This window comes from Mesoplodon bidens (genome assembly GCF_964165515.1).
Source record: "Mesoplodon bidens genome assembly, chromosome: 4".
NCBI classification, from domain to species: Eukaryota; Metazoa; Chordata; class Mammalia; order Artiodactyla; family Ziphiidae; genus Mesoplodon; species Mesoplodon bidens.
Genome location: NC_138160.1, coordinates 12,943,783 through 12,966,048, shown reverse-complemented (window position 1 = coordinate 12,966,048; position 22,266 = coordinate 12,943,783). Strand labels below are relative to the sequence as shown.

At 45.6% G+C, this 22,266-nt stretch overlaps 1 protein-coding gene across 3 annotated transcripts in view; it reads right to left on the bottom strand.

Annotated features, from left to right (window-relative positions):
• Positions 1-22,266, bottom strand: part of TRIO (trio Rho guanine nucleotide exchange factor) — a gene marked incomplete at its 5' end in the record, with an annotated part of 386,192 nt that overhangs the window by 87,587 nt on the left and 276,339 nt on the right. For all 3 annotated transcript variants that reach the window (XM_081233199.1, XM_081233200.1, XM_081233198.1), the window contains 12 exons: positions 5,997-6,096; positions 6,852-6,994; positions 10,741-10,842; positions 12,761-12,951; positions 14,305-14,416; positions 16,495-16,587; positions 18,093-18,182; positions 18,791-18,860; positions 19,790-19,899; positions 20,504-20,570; positions 21,403-21,518; positions 21,617-21,811. In XM_081233199.1, coding sequence (XP_081089325.1) covers positions 5,997-6,096; positions 6,852-6,994; positions 10,741-10,842; positions 12,761-12,951; positions 14,305-14,416; positions 16,495-16,587; positions 18,093-18,182; positions 18,791-18,860; positions 19,790-19,899; positions 20,504-20,570; positions 21,403-21,518; positions 21,617-21,811 — 1,389 coding nt within the window. The remainder of the gene's footprint in view (positions 1-5,996; positions 6,097-6,851; positions 6,995-10,740; positions 10,843-12,760; positions 12,952-14,304; positions 14,417-16,494; positions 16,588-18,092; positions 18,183-18,790; positions 18,861-19,789; positions 19,900-20,503; positions 20,571-21,402; positions 21,519-21,616; positions 21,812-22,266) is intronic.

Below are 22,266 nucleotides of genomic sequence, written 5' to 3'. Positions count from 1 at the left end.
AGTAACTAAAGTTAGCAAAGGCTGCATTCATTCTGTGGCTTTACGAGAGCACTTAAGAAACGTTGAAAACTACAAAAAGCCACAGTCACTTTGAAAGACAGGGGGAACCAAGGCCAGGGGCCACCCTCGCCGGGCTGCCAGCGGGGAGGGCTTTCTCTGCTTGTTCCTGTGGAGCGGCACCTGTCCTGGGTTGCACAGGGCTTGATGCCCTTGCACCTGGGAAGGCACGAACCGACCTTGTGAAGAGCACGGACTCATCCTGCGGCTGAGGCTGTAGGATTACAGGGGAGCGGCTGGGAAAACGTTTCAAGCAAGAGTCTCCCGCTTCTCCAGAGGCTGCCCGTTCAACACGTGATCAGTATTCTGCTGTTGAGCCACCAAGACGGGCAAGTTCAGGAACCGAGTCTGAGCAATTTACCCTTAGTACAGCTTGTAGCTCTTAAGCAACACAATTAGCGGCTAAACCCAGTGCAGCCAGGAGTGCTCACTAAGAGGCCGATGTACAGCGGTCTGCAACAGCCAGTCATGAGGGAGAAGGAGGCACTTTTTGAAATGAAGACACAGTGACCGCCGACATCTAGGCAGTGTTCAGGGCGTGTAAGGCACTGTTCCAAACGCACTTTTTTTTTTTTTTTTTTTGCGGTACGCGGGCCTCTCACTGTCGTGGCCTCTCCCGTTGCGGAGCACAGGCTCCGGATGCGCAGGCTCAGCGGCCATGGCTCACGGGCCCAGCCGCCCCACGACATGTGGGATCTTCCCGGACCGGGGCACGAACCCGTGTCCCCTGCATCAGCAGGCGGACTGTCAACCACTGCGCCACCAGGGAAGCGCCAAACGCACATTTTTAATGCTCACAGCCCTAGAGGGGGGAGCCGTACTGTCCCCTGTTACAGATGAGGAAACAGGCACAGAGAGGCTGCTGAGAAGCAGAGCCCAGAGGCCCGGCTGGGGAGCACCTGCTTGCTCTTAACCACCTGCTGTTGGACGCTCAATACTTTGCTTACTCGACTCTGCTACCCTCTGGGCGGTGTCGGGACCCTTAACTGACGTCCCGGGATTAAAACTATGTGCTGTCCCCAGAAAGGCTTCTGAACGAAGCGACTCAACTTCGTGCCCACGCGGGCAAACCTACACGAGGCTCTGGGACACCCTGGCGAGGGCAGCAGGCAGGGCAGCGCCTCGAGTCAAGGCTCCCTCCTGCTTCTGGCGGCTGCAGGCAGAGGGGATAGTGTGAGCTTAGGCGGGTGGCACACAGGGCCAGGCACGTGAGGAACGGGGCTGAACGCAAGCATGGGGCACTTCCTAAGCGGGCTGAACGCAGGCTTCCTTTCTCCAAACTTGCATCCAGCCTCATTTTAAAACGTGTTGGCTTTCATTACTTTATACACTACCTCAGCGCTGCAGTTTATCTAAATCCATCCACGTTCCTGCGGTCCAGGCTGTCCATTCACAGAGGTTTACTGACTTTTTAAACTACATAAATTTCCTATCACCGGCACAGTGCTACATACACTTCATGAAAAGTAACTGAAACCATTTATTTTTTTTAAATGTGTGAATTCATATGCTCACGTCACAAGCTTAGGGGCAATTCGTGCCAAGCATCGGTCTCAACTGAATTTCTCGTTCATTACGAATAAGCACGGCACGGCTTCAGACCTAAAGGAGGCTCACACCTGGGCCCCTGCTGCCTCGGGCCGCTTTTCCACAGCCTGCCCTGTCTGGCCTTGGTTATTTTTTTCATCGTGACCTCAAGATGGTTTGTTCTATAGTAGCAGCCTATATTTGATTCGCATATTTTCTATTTTCCTTATAATATAAATTTTTGTTATATGAAGCAAACCACAGACTAATAATGCATACAGAAGGAAAACATATTAAAAATGCTTCTTTAATTCGCCAAAATATGTAGATCCTCCTCAGCTCTAGTGTGAAATAACAGGGTCTAGACCCCGCCAGGTAATTAGATCCACATTCCGTTTCTGGCTTCCGCTCTCTATTCTGGGTGGCCCTGCGAGGGTCACCTGGCCTCCCTTGTCCCCACAGTGACCTGGAGGCATCCCCCTCCCAACATCAGGGACACAAGCTCAGGACAAATGAGACAAGAATCTGGCAAGCATTTGATTTCTTTGGAACCCAAATTATATTTTCATGAGATCGCTTTATCAGCACAAGCACCATTAATTCTAAGAATCAGTGCTACACTTACATCTGGAACAAAGAGATGGCAGATTTTAAAACCGACGTTTTCGAGGAAGGAAAGGTGCTCGGGGGGCCTGTGGTCTGTATCTGCTAACAGTGTCCCTGGAGAGAGGGTGTCTCCAGGCCCCGCCTTCTAAAACACTGTGCCTCATCTGAGAGTTACTACAGCACTGGGCAGACAACTTTTCCTCAAGAGTCCTCCAAGAGGCCAAGCCGAAAACATCCCCCCACCCAGTTTCTGAAATGGAACCAAACTCCATGATAACAACTAACTCATAACAGACATCGTAAATTAAGTCAAACAGGCAGAATATGGTGAAGTCATTTCCCTTGCCAGATCTATCTGCCCATGTCATCAGAGGCTATTTAAACTTGAAATATGTAGGGTGGAAAGAACCTTGGGACATATGAAAAGTTACTGCCATCAGCGATAACAGGGCTTTCTGGTTAAGCCTAGTTCAGAGTAACAGTGCATTTTACAAACTGACTCCATAAAGGATGCAGTTTCTTAAATGTATTCTCCTGAATCACCTACTGACCCTGAAATGTTCTACCAGAGAAGTACATAAAAGGAGATGGCGGGCTTCCCTGGTGGCGCAGTGGTTCAGAGTCCGCCTGCCGATGCAGGGGACGTGGGTTCGTGCCCCGGTCCGGGAAGATCCCACATGCCGCGGAGCGGCTGGGCCCGTGAGCCATGGCCGCTGAGCCTGCGCGTCCGGAGCCTGTGCTCCGCAACGGGAGAGGCCGCGACAGTGAGAGGCCCGCGTACCGCAAAAAAAAAAAGGAGACGGCTACAAGAAAACCTCCCCAAAGCAGAGAACAGACGTGTATAGGCATATGTGTGGTCGCAAACATGGGCCTTCTTTTGTATAAGGCCTCATGGGTATGGCCCCTCCAAACTCCACATTCTGACTTACCCACATTAAGTCTCACACGCTGCTTATTTTCCTCCCAACTAGAGAACACAAGAACGGAAGAAGACAACCCGTTGCCGTTCTACGGTCTTAGGAAGACATTTCATCCTCGTTGTGTTCTTCCTCTTAAGGACCTGTGGCCTCAATGAGGGGTATTAAATACACGCCACATCCACGTAAGGAAACAGTTCTGGCATGTCACTACGCGAGATGGTTAAGGGTCATGAGAACATCAGGTAGGCTGAGGGCGGCTGAGGGGGGCCTGCTCTCACAGCTTCACCCGGGAGCACAGGCAAGGCGGCACCTGCAGAAGGGGCCCTGGCGGGATTTCTGAGCTACGGAATGAAGTTCGGTGGTGAGGTGTGAGATGAGGTAAACAGAAGCTGGTGACTTACCTTCACAGGTAAAAATATTTAAGAGGCAGTTCTTTAAGAATTCTAATACCCCAGTAGATCCCCAGTGTAGAATGATTAGTTTCCGCAAACCTATACTGTTGCTAGTGATGTATCCCTTCTCTCTCACTGGGTACACAATGTGTTGTCTTAAAAGCAACAGCTCCTAGGATAATGCCTTATTTTTCTACAGGAGTTGTACAGACTCAAATCCAAGTTCACATAAGCCTACTTTGCTATAATAGATTCGAAGTACAACTAGTTGCCTCTTCCTAACTCCAGGGCAGAGCCTTATCTCTGGGGCAAACGCCCTGTGAATCCCGGTTGGCGCCCCGCAGCTGCCAGCCCCCAGTGTCAGGGGACAGGGAGCCCGGGGTCACCAGCACACGGTTCTCTGTGGGCCAGAGGCACAACCTGGCACCGGGCAGCTCCATCTCAGAGCCGGGGGCTGGAGAGCCAGGAGCCCCTTCCCAGATGCAGGGGGCCTTTTCAGACTCCCACCACCACCCATTTATACATAAACCACCCAAGAAGCAAAGCTACCCTTTCTTCTTGGGCCAACAACTAGAAAAATCTTAACACTCCTTCCAAAAGACAGAACTTTTTATATTTATTTTTCTCTGGCAATTTCACTCAAATCACCTGTTTTTTTAAATAAACTTTTAAACTCAGGTAAACCCAGACCAGATCCATGAGAGGACGTCTGGTAAGACTGCGAGTTTGGGGCTTGGTGGACCTCCAGCTGGGGCGGCGACGCTCAGCCTCCGCGAGTCTGTGAATTGGTCCCCTCGCCAGGAGCCACGATTACTTTGGACTTTTCCTTCAGGTGGAAGTCTTGTGTAACTATTCAGATAACCCAGTCACCTCAATTACTACTTTTTAAAAGAAAATAATTGGGATTACTCTCATGAAATGTTTCCAAGTTCAAACTTTATTTTCTTCACTGAATGACTATGGGGCGGGGGGGGGGGGGGCGGCTCGGGGAAAGAGGCTATTAGGGACCAAATGACTGAACATGTCGTTTATCTTATTCCTCATTATTACCACTGGAGAGAAATATTTGCTGAACGTAATACACTGGGCTCCGAACAAAATCAAACGAGACGTTGTTTTTGCTCTCCAGTCCTGTTACTCTACGCATTGTAAGTTCTAGGACTTATTATTTAGTGAAGTCAAAAAGAGGTTGAGAAAGAGCTAATGACTCAAATTAGAAGGATTCTGAAAATGAAATCAGTGCAGGAAACCAATATTTTTAAACCTACTTACTTCTGTCCTGGAAACAACATTCAACACCATGAATTCTGCAAAAGCAAGTGAGAAAAGACCGAAGCCTGGGACTCAGACTTGCCACCTGAAGCAAACCCCGACACTGGGCTCTCTCCTCTGACAGCGGCCGTCTCCAAATGACGGGAGGTCAGGACAGCGAGTGGGCTGTGGAGACATCGTGCGAAGGCAGACTCCTCCAGCCCCACAGGGACGAAGGTCTCTCGTGGGAAAGTCCAGCCCTTGTCAGGGACTGAGAAACCCAGGAATTCTGAACCAACGGCAAGTTCAATGAAGCCCCTACTTGCTGTCAAAAACTTGTTTTAAGAACTTGGTCTTGGGCTTCCCTGGTGGTGCAGTGGTTGAGAGTCCGCCTGCCGATGCAGGGGACGCGGGTTCGTGCCCCGGTCTGGGAAGATTCCACATGCCGTGGAGCGGCTGGGCCCGTGAGCCATGGCCGCTGAGCCTGCGCGTCTGGAGCCTGTGCTCCGCAACGGGAGAGGCCACAACAGTGAGAGGCCCGCGTACCGCAAAAAAAAAAAAAAAAAAAAAAGAACTTGGACTAGCCTTCTAGAAAAAGCACAGAATAGGTGCGTATTTCAGTAGGAACTGAGGACTCTGGGGACATCAATGCCTCCACTGGCTTTTACAGGGGACTCTGGTCACCTGCGCATCATGTAAGCCCAGGGTTCCAACTTCTCCCATCAGTTTATTTTGTAGGTTAGTTGATTCTATCAAGACAAAATCACAGGACACTCTAGGCCACTGCTGCAGAAGGTAAACCTACAGACTTCTTTGCTGCAAATCAGATTCTCCTTCCTGGTGGGCAGAGCACGGGCGCCTCAGGGCCCACCGACAGATGCCGCTGACCCTGCTTCAATCGGAGCACCCCGCTTTTACATACCAGGGCTCTGTGTAAGATTTAATTTAAAATAATAGGGTCTTCTGCTTAATATAAAATAAAAAAGCTTAAACACACGGCCTTAGAACACTCGGATAGAAAACCATGTAACAGCACTGGGAAGGGCGAGTGATTTTTTCCTGAATCTTCAGGGTTCAAGCCTGCTAGCCCCGACGCCGCAAATCTTTGCTCCTGGTACCACGTCCGGGCACCTCTTTTAACCCATGGCAGCTGTGTGAAATGCTGATGACAAACTGTCATTTGTCGACCGACCAGAGACTGGCCACATGCACCTCCTCAGAGAAAGGGCTAGTTCTGGCTCACCTTATCACTGTCCAGAGTGTTCTGGGACGTCCGGGATGCGATTGAAATCGTATCAGGTTGGCTGCTGCCATCTCCTTGGCTATCCAGATCCTCTCCATCCCTGGAGACACAGAGAAATTCCTGACACTGCTGGATTTGACAGGGAGGGTGGAAGGGAGGGAGGGAGACGCAAGAGGGAAGAGATATGGGGACATATGTATATGTATAACTGATTCACTTTGTTATACAGCAGAAACTAACACACCATTGTAAAGCAACTATACTCCAATAAAGATGTTAAAAAAAAAATAGAATGGTAAAGATGGGCTATCAGCAATTGGAGGAAGAACAGATTTGTTTAAAGAGGTGCAAATTGGTCTCTGATTACGGCTGCCACCACGGTATTAATGATGATAGATGACGCTTCACTGAGAACAGGCTTTTTGCTGGGCCCTGGGCTGAGAGTCTAACATCTACCACTGCACTTAGTTCTCACAGTAATAAAATCCAGTTGATAGGGTCACCGCCATTTTAGAAATGAGAAGCAAAAACGTCTAGATGCTACATAACTTGTCCAAGGTCACATGCACGACTTACACATGAGCACAGATTAACACTTGGGGTGGAAAAGGAGAAGAATTAGGGATTTGCATATAGACTTTCATTTACTTGAAGCCGAAGGAGGCTGTTGTCTTGACAGAGGAATTTCATTGCTAAGAATGATGTTATATATAAATCGTATTCTTTAGAAAATTACTCCTCAATATTTCTCAAAAATATTTGAGAAAAATGATTTTTGAAAAACAGTATGTTAACATTGCCTTGTTCCTTTCCTTCAATAAAAGCAAACTTACAAAAAAATCCCCAGGCACTGACCTCCTTCCCTTCTGTCTCGTTGCCGGAGCTGTTTTGGGGATGTGAATGGGCTCCTTCAGGGCGCCTTTCAGGTGAATGGTCCTTTCCTGGATCACTTCCCGGATGTGCTTGATCCAGTCCTGCTTGTTTTCTATACTGGAGGCCTTGACAGAGTGTTAGAATCAATCAGGATACAGAAGAGGCCTTTTCCAGAACCTGCACTAACCACACTCAGGTCCCTGCATTCCTGGAATTGCCCATTTAAAAAATAACTTTTCAGCAGAAAAGCAACCATCTCCTGGTGTTTAATTTCCCACCCAATAAATGACCCCAATTTTGAATATTCTGTCATCAAGACTGTTTTTATTCTATAGCGTTCATGTTATTCCAGATCTCTGAATAGTCTAGTAATCAATCATTCTCCAGCCCTAAGACCTGTTAAGCAGCCCTAGGTAAATATGAAAACACAACCACCCACAAAGCCAAGTGTCTTGAGGCCCTTTAGGCAGACAAGTGGCCAGTGGCCCGTGGAGCATCGGCAGGAACCTGAACCAGTGCCCCAGAGCTTGCCACCTCACCCCCTTGGACTCACGATCAACTGGTGCAGCTGCACCGCTTCCCCACCTGCATCCGCTCCCCATCCCCACTTGCACTCTATGGAGTTGGGGCCTCCCTAATCCTCCTGTTATAAATGAGGACCTGCAGTGTGGACACACTGGAAATGTGCCTAAGGCCACGCTGGCAGCAGGTGAAGAAGCCGGGATTCCTGGGGGGTGGACACCCCAGCCCATCCCCCCAATCTCTGCCTGTATCCACCTCCGGTTAGACCACTGGGATAAACCAGGGTAGCCTACTGCCAGTTACATACATATGGTGGATTTCCCTCAACTCCACTGCAACACTGGAGAAAGGTTCTCTGGAAATGACACATCGTAGATACTCAACAAGCCTCGGTTGAATGAACACATATGGCATCACTTTTTCCAGATTTTTTTCTTTCACTGTGCCTCAAAGGAGGTGTTTTTTTTTGTTTTTTTTTTTTTTCCTTTTTACATGTTCTGGGCCTTAGTTAACAGTTTTTAATTTCCTTACGGAAAACATCAACCTCCTATGATATAAGCATAATTCCCTGTGAATGATTAAAACAATCATCAGTGGGATTATGGATGAGATCACGCAGGGAGGGGAACCCAGCCTTTTCTCGTGGTGGACCTTGTTTTTGAAAATACGAGGTCAAAGCCCATGCTGGGAAAGGAAATTAAAATTGAGAACTCTCTTTCTTAATAAAATGTTTTCACTGCAGGATGTGTCTTCAAAGTTAATGAGAAGCAGTAACAGAGAAATAAGTGAAGGAGGAAAGGAGCCTCCTGTTCCTCTCCCCAGATCTGATGCCAGGAGAGCAGTAAAACCCGTTTCTCCTGGGGTAGGAGGCAGCGTGACTAGGGAACAGGGGAGTCTGTGCATGAAATAAGCATCTCGGGATGCACAACTGTGAACAACACAGAACTACTGGAATTTAAACGCCTGATACAAATGTCTGGGATGTTAAACAAAGGGAAGTATCTGAGAAAGGACATTTGGCAAAGTTTGGAGATCTGTATGTACCATGTTCAAAAATAAAGAAAATTCTCGTAATTTAAGTAGAGCAAACTGACCATTACATTTATGGAGAGCAATTCTCCTAACCTTAAAGAAATTAAACAAGGAAAAAAGGCACCAATTTTTCAGAGACAGTAAAAGAAAGGCAACCCAGCTAGAGTACTAAGCAAAGGCCCCACTTGGCCAAGAGAAGGGAACAACCTGTTTCATACTCTCAAGTAGTCTCAATCTGTTCAAGAAAGGATTTAGAAATAAAAATTCTCCTTTCCAGACTACAAAAGTAAAAAAAGGTCACAATTTTGTTCTACAAGTACTAGGCCATCACCATCACTGTCATTACCACCATGACTGTCACCACCTCCACCACCACCACTGTCTACACCATCTACACCATTGCCATCTCTACCACTGTCTATACCCTCACCACCATCTACACCATAACCACCATCGCCACTGCTAAAATATCCACCACCTCCACCTCTATCTACGCCCTCACCATCTCTACCACCACCTACACCCTCACCACCTCCACCTCCATCTACGCCCTCACCATCTCTACCACCACCTACGCCCTCACCATCTCTACCACCACCTACGCCCTCACCATCTCTACCACCACCTACGCCCTCACCATCTCTACCACCATATACACCCTCACCACCTCCACCTCCATCTACACCCTCACCATCTCTACCACCATCTACACCCTCACCATCTCTACCACCACCTCCACCCTCACCACCTCCACCTCCATCTACGCCCTCACCATCTCTACCACCACCTACACCCTCACCATCTCTACCACCATATACACCCTCACCACCATCTATACCATAACCACTGCTAAAATATCCACCACCTCCACCTCCACCACCATCTACGCCATCAACACCACCATCACCACCACCACTAAGCAGTCTCTGAAATTAATAAGGACATCATTTCCTTTAGCCTCTCATTAGAAGTCAGAAAAATATTACCCTAAATTCCCTAGAAAACTTTCATTTGGTAAAGCCTGCAAGGAAATCTGATTCTTCAATTGCATCATGAGTATTTTATTATGTCCTAAATGAAAGTAGTCCATATCTGGCTAAAATATCTGGCACTATTTCTCAGATGTACCCTTTGGCATGTGTCACTGCAGCTAATCTGGATAAATACTCCTAAGTTGGAAGTTTTAAGGTCTTGAGTATACCTTGAAACTTTATCCCTTAGAATAGTTCAGCTATCTGTGCAATTCATACTTTATAGGGCTTTATGCCAGTACTAACGAGAATACACTGGGCTGGTAGTCATATATTCATTGCAAAACAATCCATCATTGCCATGTGAATAAAGACCTTAGGAACACAATGGCTTCCACAGTCAGTGGTCACTAAAGTACAGGCTCTACAAGAGCGCCGTACTGTTAAATAACTCACAGTTGCTGGAAATACCGTAGAGAGATTCAAAAGGAATGTAAGGGACAAAATTGCTGACATGCAAGTCCACACACCAAAGACCCATTAAGCTTTTGGCTCGTCTCCCAATATACTACAAATCTTCAGCTACATCTGAAGTCGCTTATGGTCTTTCCAGATAGCTCAGGAAGACAGTTCCATCTGCATTTTCTCAAACACAGGAGCAGGGAAGTCCACAAGACACCCTTAGAGCCCTCCAACTTTCCTAGGAGAGGTTAGTATACTCAAAAGAGCGTTCAAATTAAATATTCAAAGATATATTCCTCCCTCAAAGACCACATACTCCAAAGCACCCTTAGTGTTTTTGAACACTTTAAATGATAACATTACCAAACCCTATACCTGATCATGACCCTCCCCGCTTTTTCTCTGCCTCCAAACTGGAAAGCCAGAGTCTAGGACCCCATGAAGACTCCTGGCACGTTCAGCCTTGAAACTGTCAAAGGTCCTCACAGATTCATCAGGTGCCTATTTTCCTTTGGAAACCAGAGGTCAAGTGTACAATGGGAGCTACTGGTCCATATCTCCCTCCTCCTGTACCTCAACTTCTTGCATCTCTTGTGGAATCACCCAATTCTTTGCAGGACTGGAAGAATGGAGAAGTTTAGAAAGACCTTTCTCCAAGTGACCTTTTGTAGGCCAGCAAAAATTTAGCTCGAGTTAATTTCACCACTAGAATACCAAACTGAATTTATTCTACTGTTCTTTTTGTGGTAATCACCAGTCTCTACAGAACACAAAGGGAACAATAAAAGGACATGAAAACCAATATGGCTCAACAACAGGGAAAAGCACTCACAGACATGGTCATCTTGTCACAAAGCACACTCCCAAGCTTCGGATGGACATACCTTAAGGACAATTTTATTATCTGAAGTTGGCGTCCTCCCCACCCACAGTGCAAATTTGCAAGGATCTCCTTCAACGTGTTCTGTGACACCCAACTCTGAGGTCTGGATAAAAAGACAATTACGTAATTAGGCAACAGTAAAATTCTGGCAGGATATAGAACAGAGACAAAGGAAACCGTTTTTGGTGACTTGTGCTCATGCTAGGTTGTAATGACACAGTTTTGTTTACGCTGATACATACTCCTTAGACCTCGCTTTAGTTAAAATGAGGAAATTTTGTTCTTAGGCTACACATGACGGGCTTCATCTCTTTCACTTCCTCTGAGCACCTCCACTGGAAACCCTGATGCAGGTCAACAAGCAAATCCAGAAGAAAACCAAAATACCTGGAAAGTCCTATTTCCTATGATCTGGAAAATCGAGAGCTGACTACTTCCAACCTTATAAACAATAGAATGAGTCTGTCCTAGTTGCAAAAGAGCCCCTGTCACCTCCACGAACGGACTAGCGTCACAGAAGAAGCTAAATGATATTTTAAAACGCAGTTCGTTTCCACTGCGTTTATCCATAGCATTAATGTCTACTATTTCGCCAATAATGTTAAGGGCTAAGAGACAAACTTTCTCTCTATAATACGTGCATTTGCAGGAGACGCAGAACACGGAAGAGTGTAGATGAAGGTCAACATCTTCAACCTCCCCCGCAACCAGGTTCACCCCAATGCATTCTCTCCTTTCCAGCAAAGGAAGTGATTCATGATTGTGGCCTCTGAGGGAACCTTAACTTTTAAAAGATAAATGAAGTGAAGATGTATCAGCTTCTAAAACAGACTAGCTTGGTCCCTAGGGACGGATGAAGGCCAGCTAGTGAAATTATTAGCCAGCAATGCTTCGTGTTTTCTTTCCAGCTACAATATGATCTAAAATGAGGTAAGGTGGGCTGTGATCCAAAAGACAATCTCAAACAGGAAACAAGCCAAAGAAAATGGTATGCCTACCATTAGCCTGAACTTGCAAACTCCAGATTATTATTAAGATGATTTCTACACTTGGTAGTATTCTATTACTTTGGGAATTTGATTAATACGTGGATATCATAAAAACGTCTAATGTATAAGTTGTCCAAAGTCCAAACATCTACCAATATTTATAAGTGATCTGCCATCTCTTGTGAAGAAACCAAATTCTACCGCATTTTCTATTCTCTGATTGTGATTTTTTCCTCCCCCTGCCCAGCAATTTTGTGTTGAAAGCCCTCTGAGATATGGCCCACGAAGGGAAGGTGAGGATGACACCCGCCCGAGACTTTTCGGAGCGTCGACCTGTGGTTTATAGATACTCGTGTGGGGCTGCCACCCATGGAAAAGAGCACCAGGTGTGTTTCTCTTGCTCGGAAGTACGCCGACAAGTTAAAGAAGAATTCAGATGCGTCACTCTATCTACCAAGCGCTCAAGGGAGGCTGTCTCTAGGCAGGTGGGGCTGTGTATCTTTAAAACGATTTCTGCTTATAACATACATTTTCTCTAATAATGGTATTCTGCTGCTGCTTTTCATAAATGTATTTTTAATGAAAAAAATCAAACTTCATCATTAAGAGCCCACAGTGAGCCACCCAGTAGGCTGCTTCAATAAATTCCAATGTCGGTGAATGAAATATGAATTATAATGATATGAGAACTTACTTAATCATAGTCTAACATGATTGATTGATTTATAAAGCTAGTTAAGGCACACAGGAGATAAATAAATTAAGTTCACTTACAAAGTGTCTTCTTATCCTGCAGTTGGATTCTACGGAATTTAGAAAAAGCAAGTTTCCTAAGTCTAGGGACACGCAAACTCACAAGCGCCCTCCAGTGGACTCAAGGCTGTCAGTATTTCACTGAAGAAGCTGCTTCAGAGTCACACTTGCGGAGTTAGGGAGGTTAAACTGAAGGCCACCAACAGAAATTTTTCTCTGACCACAAGAAGCTGCAACTGTGTCACCCTTAAACTTACAATTCTGAAGGCCTGTACTTACAAACAATTTGCTTTTATAAAGGTACTTGCTTCTGCCACTGGAATCTTTCACTTCTTTACTAAACACTAAGGACATTTCAAAAAGGAAGAGGTGCCGTTCTCGACCCTTTCGAATTAAGGTTTTGGGGTCCCACACTTGGAAGGATTCCTGCAGGATGAGTTCTCCCTGAGACTCAATGTTTTCATCAAACCCTAGAACACGAAAAAAAGGAGGCACGGTCAATTTGAAAGAAAATGAAAAATGACGCAGTAGCAGCATCCCGGCTACTTAAACATTTGCAAAACGCCCAGCCATTAAATCTCCGATTAAAGTTTCCCATCTGGGCCTCTGACTACCCTTCCTTGGGGGGTTTTCTCTCCTCCGGACACGAAGCTCTTCAAGCCAGTCGGTCGCGCTCTGGTCACTGGCTGCCGTTCACTGCGGCTCTCTCTTCCTGAAGTGGCCGACCCCCGGGCAGGGGCTGCTAGTTACGTGCCAGCCTCCAGGGCCCCCCTCCTCTACGAGCAGAAGCCCCTCCGTGGCCGCTCAAGCCAGCACTACATTTCCCAGCCCCCCGTGTGGCCAGGAGCAGCCACACGCACGCTCACCTACGCCCGGGCCACGCAGGGAGACTCGGGCACAGCTTCTGGTTTCTGCCCTTCGAGCTGTCCCCTCCCCGCTCTTTCCCCACATCCTGCTAGATGGAAGGCTAACGTGGCCTTGACACACCCTGCAGCTGGCCAACCAGCAAAACATCCAAGGAGCGGAGAGAGACCAGCTGGACAGAGCCTGAGTCCCTGGTGACGCCCTGAGGGCTGCCCACCAGCTCAGGATTTTACATCAAAGGGGGAAAAGGTGCTCTGGCTTGGCGTCTGATTTGGGGGGGGGGGGGTCTCTGTAACTAACAAATAGCAGCACCTCTGCCCTAACTGGGAAACTCTTCAATGTGACCAATAGTGACCACAGAGGCTGGTTAAAGCATTTGGGGCAGGATTACTTCTTAAAGTAACTCTGTGTAACCTGATAATGAGAGTTGAGCTGTAACACAGAAATGGCTTTCTTAAACAGAAGCATTCGTGGAAATTATACTGGCGACGATCATTTCTAGGCGTATTTATCTGATTCTCTTTTTGCCACGTTCCACGCGCTGTTTGGCTGCACGGGCAGGGATGTGGAACCTGCTTGGTTCAAGGCTCTGGCAAGTGATGCGGTGGACGCGGAGATGGGGAAGGTTCGAGCGCTGTTCGGGATTTTACAATCTTGGGGGATGGGTCTACCTATCCTTCCACCTGTCCTTCTAACACAGAGACCAGGTAGCTGAAGGCAAGGGACACAAGGTGCTCCCTGGGTTCAGAGCGTGGAGTGGCTGCTCGCCAGCGAGGGGACAAGGACAGGCTTGTGACGAGGTCGAAGCATGTCATGTACTCCTTAAGGGAAGCAACGAGACCGACTATTGAAAAAAGAAGACACCTGCACCTGCACTGATGACTCCTAACTAAACACAGAGGCACAAGGACGCGGCGGGTGGCGGACAGGTGGCGTCAGCGGGAGACGGGAGGACGTACCTTCCAGCATGCTCAGGTGCATGGCGTCGTTGGCCCGCTTTGGCACGCTGAGCATCACCTCCAGGCCGTCCTTAATCTCCCCCTTCCCCTCCTCACAGCACGTGAGCAGCTCCTGTGGGAAAGCAACACCGTGAATGCGCCCAAGAGAGCAAAATGCTCCGCTATGGAGGTCTTTGCAGAAATGAAAAGAGTTTGTGAGAATCCATGACTTTCAAGATAAAAACAAACTGTGCTCAATTGGGCAGGGATTCGCATAGAGAATGAACGATAAACCTGAACTGCCTCTTAATCCAGTGGATGCAAGGGTTTGTCCTGCTCCAATCAGGACGTTCCTTCAGTTCAGAGGAAACCAGATGCAGTCAGAGATTAAAACGAAGTGAGTGTACACGTCAACTACCGAGCCTCAGAAATGACCAATAAAATATTTAGCCAGTGTAGCAAAGCACAGTCAGCTAGTGGTTACGTCCGAAGGTCAAGCCAGAGTCCAGTTGGTACTGCTCTACTTGCACAGGGTCCCAGCACGATTCTGAGCCCTCTGGTGCCGTGAACACGATGTCCCCTCTGCCCTGCAGGTGCCGTCTCACAGCGGGGACAGCACCGCTGCACGGTCACCTACAGGGAAACGCTTCTTCTCGGTGCTGGGCCATTCAGAAAGCTCTAATGGTTGCAGCACGCCTCCCCGGGCATGATTACATTTCAGATCTGCGTAGGGGACACCTGTCGTTAGAGGAGTGACAGCGGGACAACAGAGTCACTCTCTGGTGGCTCCAAGATATCTTCTCACCAGCGCCTATATGACTTTGATCAGGCAGTAACGGTAACAACAGCTTTCTGTGTCCTGCGGCTCAACAAGAGGGACGTGGCCCTGCAGTCGACTCTGGCCATACCCTGGATGGTTTCGGGCAATGCAGATGCCTGACAGGCCCCTCTTCTCATGGCCAGATGGTGTGCACCTATTATTCTGAGCAGCTTGGCAAAAAGTGCTTTAAAACTGCAATGCGCTGAGACTAACGTCACTGTCAGGAAACCCTCCTCGTTGGGGAGCTCGGCACAGCTCATGACTGCTCTCTTGAAGAGGCCCTGGGCAGAATAAAGTCAGGTTTATAAACTAAAGCAGAGGTTTACCAGTGAATGACTAGATGGGAGGTCACCGAGGAAGAGATCTTTACTGGAACCATGTGCTAACAACCAAACCCGTCCATCCTGAGGACGCTAAGAGGTAAACTGCCTTTGCAGAATGAGAAAGCAAAGGGCAAACGTGAATATAAACAACTTGGCCTCCTGACTTTTATTTCATGTTTATAGCAACCACAGATTTCTGCCGTGGTGGTCGTGAAATCACGTAATGGGGTTCTGACAGGGATGTGCAGGAGAGCTGTTCCAATGTAAGAACGCCATAATGGTATCCCTTACCCAAAAGAATGTAGCCACTTTTTACTGTTTCTAGATTTTTTTGTATTAACAAAAAGGGTAAAAATAAGGGTTTCAGGCATTCATAACTTCATCTTCTGTATTTCTTTTATATCTAGAAAAATTACATGATCATCTCCTATTGCTGTGTTAGGACCGAACTGGGGACTTAGTTGGGGTCATGCAATGTTCTTACTGGGATGAATGGATGTGGGTACGTTCTAACGTTTAATAACATTCACCAGCCAAGGAAACGGTGGGGGAAACACCATGAGAGATAGAGTTTGTAAATTATTTTTCTTGTAGTCAAGAAAATGTGCGTCAGTTATATATAATGAATTCTGTAACAACTCTTATCACAAATTCTAAGTTTTCTTCACCATTCTATTGTCAGAACTAATCATTATTTGATTTTTACAAGTGTGATTTTAACTATAATCATTCATAACCAAGAAACAGCAGAGGTCAGTCTGATACAAGTCATACTGGGAACAATGGTACTAAATCATCCAGGATTGACAATTTTTCCTTCCTTTCTCATTTTATGTCAGGGACTAGGGTCAGTCAACAAAGTTCAGGTGCCTAATCAAGAAATATACTATTATTTACCAGATGCACTGACAAATCGTTCGGGGCAATAACTGGCAATGAGTTATAAACTGACGTTAATTTGCTCGGTGTTATTTCAAAAACTCAGGGTACTTTACATACATAAAACAATGTCAAAATGATAATGCACAGTGAGTAAAATTCTTCACGCTGAAGAGGCTTCATACATACTTTTAAAAGGAGCTGATACTTTGTTATTCGCTGAACAGGTTTAATAAGGTAGGAAGAGATGGAATTGGCTAATCCGTGCCGCTGCTGTATCTCCTGAATTAAAAAAAAGCACACACACACCACTGTGTAAGTCAGATAACAGGAACTAAAAATTTACATTCATTTACCCCCATGATGAATACACACAAACCACTTTTTCTAAAGTAGAAATCACTACTGCTTCTTTTAATAAGCTCAACATAAAAATCACAAATCTCGGTCATCACTTTGAATACTGAAGACACAGTGTTTCCCCCCGTATTACAGGCCTCCACGTGCAGAGGTCAAGCAGGGAAGCCAACCACTCCTGGTGCTGTCATCACTGCGCCTGCCCGGCAGTCACACTCTCCCACTGCAGCTCCTGAAGCTTCAGCCACGTGCGCACCCTCGTCGCAGACCACACGCGACCCTCCCTACTGGAGGCTTCCTTCGTCCTCGCTATAAGGAAGTCCTCTCTCCTGCTTGCTCTCATTTGCACACCAACCTACTGTATTTGCAGTATCTTAGCTCTTGGCATCCTCCTTAGGGCATGGGTTTTTTTTAATGACTTTTGATTCCAAACAGCACATGTGCCATACGCTCAATAAGGCCTTCAATAATCCTAACTGCATAGAGCCACAGTGTTGGGTTCCACATAATGGCAAAGACCCAGGGTCGTGTGAAATATCGGAAAGAAAAGGCCTCACTGGGCTGGGAGCAGGCTTCATATTCACCCAGGCAGTGATGTGTAACTACTGGTCATGAGAATGGCAACTAAACTAGGGGCATCTACAGGCAGGGCTCCACCTCAAAAGACAGGAGCTAAAATGTATCCTCATTTCCCAGACTTTCAGAGCAGATGATCACACTCAGCCACGTACAAACATAAAGACGGAAACAAGTCTAATATCCTCGTGGCCTCAGGCACCAAATGATATGTAAAATTCTTTTAATCAAAATTTATTTGGCACACATTTGACTCTGTTATGGAAACCCCAAAATTACTCTATATATTATATCATGAGGCTCCATCACCTTTCGTACTAAAATAACCTCCCTGCAACATGGTCCCAAAAAAGATGAACCGTGTTTACACCGATGAGAATATAATTAATGAACCTCCTAACGGTCTGAGCTGTTAGAGTGCTATTTGTAAAATTTTACGGATAGGCCACTTTTGGAAGTTAATAACATCATGAAATTGAAATGGGAAAAATAAATGATCAAAAAAGATTCAAAGTTATTTTTTATAGAGGGGAAAAGAAGCTTAATTTAATAGTTACTACTCATACTTTTTACACGATATTACATGTAAAAAATTAATGACTCTATACAAATTGTAAGTAATGACATATATACACATATATATATTAAAATCTGAATTTTTTACAGATATACAGCTTGCAGTATTTGAGAAGCATCTTTTAAAAACAGAATATAAGAATATCCCATTATAAATGTGACAGATAAAAACGGTATCATGCCATCCATTAGGTGAAAGTTATGAGTCATGCTGCATTTTATGTCCACGAAATGCAACTTAGAAAATATCACAGCTGCTTTAGTAATCTATTACTTACATCAAAGTAGGATCCTGCATGCTCTAATATCAGCTGAGTAGAATCAGGCTTATTTTTGCAATATGTGACATACATCTGAAACTTGTCTGCCTATATAAACAAAAAGAAAATTAGACTATCTCTTTCAAATGACAATAAATCAAATTATGATAAACTTTTATGTAGAAAAGAAGCTGTGTGTATAAATGAAACTCAAGCCCCCAATTTAAGAAACCCTACTTTATAAAGAAAGCTATTAAAATAAGAAACACATCCTGCTACTAGGACACACGTGCTCCCCTGGCCTGGAGAGTCGGGGCTGAATGCCGGCCCCTCTTCCCATGATGCTATATGCAAACGTGAGTGTCACACTTAGAGAGCAGGGCCTGATCACCAGGTCACTTGCCTCCTTCCCTCCCTCCCTCCCGACAGAACAATCCTCCCAGGCAGGGCTGGGCACTCACGATTACCTGTGAATCCCCGGGGCCATGAAGAGGCCTGGCACACTAACTCAACATTCTATTTCAAACCATCACAACTATCAATAAAAAGCTTATTCCACATTAATAAATAGCTGGAGAATGTAATTCTTTGAGGTACAGTCTATTTCTCTCTCTGTAGACACCAGGAGAAAATGGCGACACTTGAGAAATGAACAGTATTCCTTCCAACTTCCCTCAAAGCAACTGTGACAGAACAAGCAGTTGAGGTTTCATTACCCAGGTTACAAAGCAATGTCCAACGTCCTCTGGCAACTGTTCATATTTTTCCAGCTCTTTTAGGAATATGCTGCAGAGACAGAAAACAATACTAAATGATTACGGTGTTTTAAAACATTTCACTAGTGAGATATGCTAGGAATTAGACCAAGCACACCGTGAATTCAATGTCCGAACTTCAGCATTTTAATCAAATGCAGTGAAAACTGTAACTTCTAGATTTTAATTTAACAAAACGTAGAGCAAGTGCTGTGAACTAGGGTAAGTTATTGCGACTTTCAAAGAGTTAACCAGTTTAGCCTTTGAACACTTTCAACAGTAGCTTACTTCTGGGCAAGTGGTATGTTTAGTAGCTAAGGACATAAGTTAGGGAGGTAAACACTCAACCTAGAGAACCCATTTAGATTCTAGCATCTTTGCTGGGGTGGTGTGCAGGGAAGCGAGGAAGACACCGCCAGCTCTGGCCCAGCATCATCTTTCCACAGGCTATTTAGGCTGCACAGACTCCACCTAGAGGAGCTTCTGCTGCCTGTTTTTTTGATCTTGAAAATAAAAACCATGTTCCTCCTATGGCCTGTGGAAAGTGCACTTTATTTTGGTCACACTGCACATCGGTTCATTCCTCAGTTCCTTCCTCCTTCTTATTAGAAAAGGCCAAACACCAGCCAGCAGCCCACAGAGGGCAATTCTTTCTTTTAACCCTAAGAAGTAACTGATGCAGCAGCTGATGACAAAGGCTTGAGAAAAGTTAGGGTTCCTACAAAAACAGCTTTCAGTTTTCCTAATCTCATTTCTATAGAAAGTAAATACAAAGCTGAGTCGCTGCTAAAATAGTCTCTAGAACGTCTGTCCTTGGGAAGCAAGTCTGGCAGGCTTCCTTCAAATTTCAACAAAATCACTGGAATCTATGCTTATTTATTGGAAACTTCCATTTGTCATGAAACTTCAGCACAGATTTCCAGAGTAGCTCATGAGGTCCCCAAAGGTAAAGCCACTCACTTATTGTGAAACTCATAGATTTCCTGCATGTTCCCGAAGATAATGAGCTCTTTGTTCACGATGCCAGGCGGTATCTCCTCCACACCGCTGGTCATTTCCCACAGGTAGGTCTGGCCGGGAGGGAAACAGAGAGGGTTAGATGAAAACCCACACCTCATCTTCAAGAAACAGGTGCTCCTGACCTATGTAAATACGTACCCAGAGTTAATGTATAATTGAAGATATATCTTAACAATGCAACCTTTTGCAAAAAAACCATGAGGAACTATTTTTAAGAAATTTCAGTTGTTATTAACACTTGAGAATAGTTTCCACACTTTTCAGCTCTAAATGTATTCTCAGCTTCAAATTTTGGGATAAACCTACTCCACAAGGTACAGCAAGTATTCGTTAAACTACTGAGCATCAGCTGCCCATCCTAATCGGTCGGCACGGTTCTCTGAAGCTGCTGTAAAATTCTACACGGAGGGAATGTCAGCCAGGCCATCATGTGGTAAATGGAATGAGAGGATTAGTGCTGTGTCATCTCTGTAATGAGCAGCAACACGCCTGGAACTTCACAGAAGTGCAGAAACACGCACAGAAGCCTGCGCGCGCACACTTCAAATCTCAAAAATAACAGCGAAACATGATTATTTTAAGAATCGTCAACAGGTAAGAATAAACAGCGACACTGTACTCCATCTAAATAAACAAGCAGAAAAACTTACTTACATCCATACACTCCCGGAGGTCTCTTACGTAAGCCTTTTCAGTTTGAATTAGCTCAGCCATTATGAACCTTAAAGCAGAGGAAAAGACAGCAACTAGTTTAGTTCACAGTCAGGAGACATGCTTATTTTAACTATTTACTTTTAGGGTCTATGAAATAATAAGGTGGTTGAAAAAGCATTAGTCAGTGATATGTTCTGGAGAATTAAAGCAAGAATAGGAGAATTAACAGTATCCAGTCACCAATTCAAAGGAAAAAACATTCTGGAAAAAATTTTGTTAAGGTACCTACTGGTCATGGTTTCTCAGCCTGGCAGTATTGACGTTTGGGGCTGGAGGATGCTTTGCTGTAGGACTGTCCTGTGCATTATAAAACGCTTCGCAGCATCCCTGGCTCCGCCCACTAGATGCCAGGAGCCCTCCCCCCTCCACACTGGGTGACAACCAAACTTGTGTCCACATGTTGTCAAATGTCCCTCCGGGGGAACAAAGCTGGCCCCGACTGAGAACCACTGGTTTAGGGCAATCTTTTGTCTTTATTCATATCTAGTACAGTTTACTAATTAGCAACTTCCAAACAGCTGCACTTCTGTTATTCATTTCTTCTCCTTAGTATTATTACTCATGACCTATTGATGACAAATGACACTAAACCAACTTGTCAACCACATAGGAAATGGGGGCGCATGGACAAAAACAACAAGATACTGTTTCTGCGTCAGGTGATAAGGGGACAGTGGACACAGTGGCATTTTTGCTGTAAAAACTAAGCACATGCAGAGCAATGAAAAGTATTAACACTGCTTGATTTCAAAGCACACACAGAAGTAAGCATCTTTGTCCAAGTGACATTTTCTTCACTTTTTCAATGAATCCTGGCAGGTTCTTAAAGACAAGCTTACTCTTTCCTGCGGGCAGATTTCCGTTTTTCTTCATTAAGTTCATGAGCGGCATCGCGGAGTTTCACCTCTGACCCGGGGATACTGGCCGGAATGATATCTAGCTGAAGACTTTTACTCTGTGAAATAAGGGAGTCAATGAACTTCAGTTAATTAAATCGACAAACAGTACAAAGAAGAGAACAGTGATTTATTCAGTTTGCACCAAGCAATTTACCGATTTGTTGGAATCTGAAGAAATCCCCAGGGCTTTCTCCAAAGAGGTCCTGTACTTCTCCATCCGCAGAGAGAAATCTCTGTACCTCTTATCCACTGCAGTGACACATTTTTTTATCTCTGCCGCATGGGCATGCCCCTTTTCACAAAAGCCATCAGCCAGCTGTATCAATAGCTTCACTCTCTCTTTGGTTTGCTGCAAAAAAACAACAGGAAAGTATTGTGAAGCAAATGAACCCAACTGCCAGAAACCAGAAACACAGTGGCAACTTGCCTACAACTCTGAGCTCTGAACAGGAAAGTAATTGCTGGTGACAGAAACTCAGACTGGAGCCCTAAGTCCACCCGATTCACCTCCCCGATCCTAGACTGGCTCCGTTTCCTCAGCTCTTCTGCAATGAATGGCATTTTCATGACCTCGAGGAAAAAGTCTGGACTGTCTTTGGACAGTGTCTTCACCTGGTAGATGCTCAGTCACTCTGCAGAATGAACAAGTGGATGCTCACTCAGGACAGCCTCTACATTCCACGACTCTCCTCCTGTGAAGGTCACAGGTACTGCTTATAGACACCTCTTGCCTTACGCTTGTTTATTCTGTGTCCCCAGTTAGACCGAAAGCCCTTTTAGGGCAGCAGCCGTCTGAGATTTTCG